General features: G+C 43.4%; 1 protein-coding gene across 3 annotated transcripts in view; it reads right to left on the minus strand.

Moving 5' to 3' along the window:
• The window catches only part of PIP4K2A (phosphatidylinositol-5-phosphate 4-kinase type 2 alpha), a 144296-nt gene that overhangs the window by 76203 nt on the left and 63408 nt on the right, over positions 1-4685 (minus strand). Inside the window, exon 1 of one of the 3 annotated variants that reach the window (XM_011364411.2) lies at positions 4447-4578. The exons of the other annotated variants lie outside the window; for them this stretch is intronic. Within the exon in view, the coding sequence (XP_011362713.1) occupies positions 4447-4536 (90 nt within the window). The 5' untranslated portion in view covers positions 4537-4578. Of the gene's footprint in view, positions 1-4446; positions 4579-4685 lie in introns of those variants that run through there. 3 annotated transcript variants of the gene reach the window in all.

Raw genomic sequence — 4685 nt, forward strand, 5'->3', positions numbered from 1 at the left:
CTCTGACGCCAACACCCTTGCTCCTGTGTGACATCAGCCACCATGCCTGTCACTTTACTCTTCTCCCTGCCTTGCGAAGATGCTTCTGCTTGACCCTGTCAGTGCCAAGTGCCTCTTCATCGGGATAGTTCACAGTCTCCCAATTTCTTTAGGTCCCGTTTACGCATTCTATACGTCACTGCCTCAATTACCTTTAGAAAACCCGCATGTCGTCACATGGCTGCCCCGCGTAAAACCTGTCTGGGTGAAGTCTTCAGCCCAGTTTCCACATTCTCCACGGTCCCATCTTTTTCCTCCCAGAATCCCACCACCATCCATTGCTTCACGTTTTCCGGGGCCTGCATGTCTGGCCCAGAAGGCTCACTTCTCTCTGAGTGCCCCTCCACCTCCCTCTCCTTCCACAAGTATTTCTTAATTGTCTGTTAAGAAAAAAAAAAGCACCTATGCCAGTGCCCAGGCCCACTCATTCCCAGCCTGCAGCTCGGGAAACAAGCCAGTCTCGATTCCTGGCCTCAGATCATTTAAATTACACTTGGGAACCTCCATGTGAAAATACAGAGACTTTATATTCTAGAGATACTGGCTGAATATTCTCCTGCAAAGTTTAATATACTTTGAAGGTCTTAACATTTAAAATTTTTATTTTTAAACCTGAAACTAGAGCATCAAAACTTTAAAACATCAGCTTGTAAAATTAATTATTTTAAAATTAGAGTTCTCTGTTGCAAATACAAAGGAAAAAAACTTATCGAATGCGAATCATGAAGGATTCTAATTGCAGAGACACGGTAGGGGAAAAGCAAACCTGATATTATCCTCCACAAAGAACAAGAGGACCCGGTTTCAATTATGTGGTGTATTCAGGTTCAACGGCGGCATCTCTATCTTGTTTCTGGTGGGCAATCCACTCCCGCAGCTCAGAAACTTTAACTGAGCCTCCCTCTAACTTCCCGAGGCCTGCTGTAAGAGGGTCTGTTTCTCTGAGACTGAAAAGCAGATTTTCTTGAAGAACATTCAAAATCGGGATGTCTGGGTTTCTGTAAATCTCATTAGCATCTAATACAAAATCTGGCATGTAATCGCTAACCAAAAAAAAAAAAAAAGGAATTCCTTCGCTCTTTCTTTTCTTCTGTATTTCCTTCAATGTCCAGCATGGAGCCTAACGTGCAGTAGGTGCGAATAAACATAAACCGAGTTGATAATTGTGCATAAAATCACTGACCTAAGGGGGACCAGTGGTGACGGCAGGAACAGTGGAGGCCTCCATGGGAGCTGTCACCTTGAAAGACATCTTATCTTAAAAGTATGGTAAGGGGTAGTCCCGTTGGCCCAACAATGATCAGAAGAACGTAATTCGACTCTGATCATATGACAAACCAATGAAATAATCTTAAGCAGCACTAATAAACTGCACAAAGTTCTGAATCTGAAAGTGCCAGACACACACACACACACACACACACACACACACAGGTTTGTTAGGTGATACTGTTTTTAATGATGAATATTCTAGAACTGTTGCTTGAATTTGCCTTTAATAGCAAGAAAAAGAAGGTTTTTTTTTTTAAAAGATTCAGGAAATCGAAACTGGAGGAAAGATATGAATGTTTATGGGGACAGCAGAAATGCTTTTCATTTTCTTTTAAGAAGTTTAAGTTCACTGACAGAGGTCGATGACGTAGGCGAATAATTACTATGTTCCGCTTTTATCAGTGATCAACGCTGCCTTTTTTCAGGTGCAGGAGAAAGGCATTCACACACTCAAGGCAGGTTGAGACTGTTTATCCACGTGACGTAATGCGAAGGTTTGAACCCTAAGTGAACTAGACAGTGGAGCTCCGTATTGCCACCTTGATTTAAAGCTGCTCGTCCGATGGGTAAGCCCTTCAGAAAAAATAAGCGCAGCAAGGTGAAGCAGTGTGTGGCCTGCTCCCCTTTAGCGGTCACTCTAGTGCCTCCAATAGATGACGAGGCCTCAGGACACTGATTTCACTTTTCGAATCAGATTGGGAACTTTGTCCTACACGTGTCAACGGATACCTGCTACCCTGATGAATGAAATGTCTGGGCCGTGGTGAGCTGAAGTGTCAAGGAGCTGAGACGATGGGCCCCTCTGGTCCTGGCCCAGTCCCGCTGGGCAGTCACAAGACCACGGCCCGTCCACTTCCGCCCCGCGCTGTGCAGGAGGCCTCAGGGCACTGACCCAGAGCCAGTGTTGACGCAGCTTCCTCCTTTTATCCAAACGGAGCAGCCAACAAAGTGGCTTGAGCCCCACGTTCACCATCTTGTCTTTGGTTTAAACGCAGAGGTGCGGCCCCTGCTGGCAATTTTTTTAGAGACACTGGGAAAGGAACATCGGGTTTGGGAGGGAAACCAATACATCTCTGGTTTACTAAAGTTACTTTGAACACCCTTCTTTTTTTTTTTTTTTTTTTTTAAATAGAAATACAGTTGCCAAAGAGAAAGTAGCAATTTAAATGCCAAAAGCACCAGGCATAGCTAGCAAGGGAGTGGTGTTCAAATGATTAATTATACTCACACTGGCTCTCCTCTGAACCGTTCTCATGCTAAGAGCTTCACAGACTTGCCAATTAGTTAGTGTGAATCATCTTCCACTTGCCTAATTTGCCTTCAGAGTTTGTACTCAGCAATTTGCACTTACTTAAATATCAACTTACATGGTTTTGGTTTTAAGGGGGGGCGGGTAGGAAAATCAGCTCATGCCTTAGTATTTCAGCAATTAACTTGGTCATTTTAGGAAATTTTAAAAATGACTTTTATTCTGCTGCAGTGCAGAACTCAGGATGAAATGGGCCCATTTTAAATCTCATCTAACAGGGCCGATTATGAGAAGAAATAGAAGGACTTCGTTTTGGGGACAGAGAGTCGGCCATGGGAGATCTTAAGATGCCAAAGTTATCGGCTGTTCACTCCTTTTAAAGTACTCCGTCTACTTTCATATGGCTTCTTTAAATGCAGTACTAGTTCTGAAATAATGTGGAATTATTCCTCTTTACTTTATGCAAACCTGTTTTACTACCCCAAAATGTATTCTTTAAAAGAGACTTTTTTTTTTTCAGCAGTAAATTTCAAGTCTGAGTTTGATCTAAGTTCTTTCTCTCTAACACACAAAAGTCTAACCCGACTGTTGCTGGCTGGCTCCACAGCAGTTTTTAAAAGCCAACCGAGCATCCACATCCTCCGCCACACTTCCCCCCAGCCCTCAGGAGCACTCCTCTCAGACCTGGACCTCTGCTGGCACCTCAGCCGCGGTCCACAGAGGAGGGGATGTCTGTCACCTGCAGGCTGGTCAGCATTGCTTCTTCAAAACATGGCAGCCGGGAGGCTTCTCATGCCTGAGTGAGCATGTGAGAAATTCTTGGAAACTTTCAACAGTGGGCAGGGCAGGGTGAAAAGGCCCAAATCTTTAGGAAAGTATACTAAGTTCTATTTGCCTTAGAGACCCTACTCTTTAAGGAAAAATACAGGACAAGCTGTGTTAATACTCAACTTGTCAGGTTACCCATGGTGGAAATATGGCACTTGGTGCAGGATCAATTAGGTGTCCCATTTAAGGGAAGTGAGAGAAAGTGTTTACTAGATTTGAAGGGATTTCAAATAAGTCAGGACTCTCACAGTAAAATAGACAGACTGACGTATAAGACAGAAAGCTGGCCTTCCATCTCTTAACATAGATTTCTGCTTTAAAAAAAAAATCTTTGGCTTTTTTGAATCTGGCTGGTTATATGAAAATCAGGTAACTGATGTCGGGTGCTTTCTTGGGAGAAAAGACCGTGGATCGGCAGACATGACAGCATCATGATCCAAATTTTAAAAGTCAAAATTGAGAGCCAGGTAAATACGGGGAGAAGCACATTTCTTTGTGGTGCTCCCCAGAGCCGTTCCTGGGATGGGCGGGGTCTACATGGCGACAGTAGTGTTTCGGTCACTGTTCCATGATGCACCATAGCGTACAAAGGGTGGCCTCTGACAAAAACGCTACGGGCAAGAGTCGGGGTCGACCAATTTAAAAAGCAGCAAATCCGCAAAAACAAAAGTAAATTTCTGTGATTCCCAAGTGGCCTCTAGAAATATAGGAAATGAAAATTCCACATAAACAAAGAAATTTGCACAGGCTGCTGGCACATCTGATGGCAGCAATCAAAGAGGGCAGAACACCTGGAAATGAGAGTATTAAATAAAAGTCTCACATGCCTGCTCTCTTTCCAAAGAATAATTTTTTTTTCTATCAACTCCCGAAATCATACCGTATTGGGATTCCTAACTGAAAGAACCCTTCGTTTCAGAAAGAACACTGAAAATTAATATGTAAAACAAAAATTGCTAATATATAATTACTCATAATGACAAAAATGGACATTCGATTCGACAGAGCAAGAGGCATGATGAAGCCCATTTGAAGCAAACGTTGCGAAAGCAACTCACCTGGAAATCCTGATCGTCGATTCCAAATCTCTCTCTCAGGTTTCGGAAAACCATCGGGCAGTATTCCTTAAACTTGAAGTGGCTCGGCATGTTTTCTCTGAAACAGGATATTGTGAGACAAAGCTCAGATACACAGAGAGGTAACCAGACTTGAATCTCCCACCAGCTAGTTCTACAAGTAGCCAAAACAGTGCTTGGAGTTCCCTGGCCACAGAGGGCACAGAACTTCACATAGTTGA

The sequence above is a fragment of the Pteropus vampyrus genome, unplaced genomic scaffold (assembly GCF_000151845.1).
Source record: "Pteropus vampyrus isolate Shadow unplaced genomic scaffold, Pvam_2.0 Scaffold96, whole genome shotgun sequence".
NCBI classification, from domain to species: Eukaryota; Metazoa; Chordata; class Mammalia; order Chiroptera; family Pteropodidae; genus Pteropus; species Pteropus vampyrus.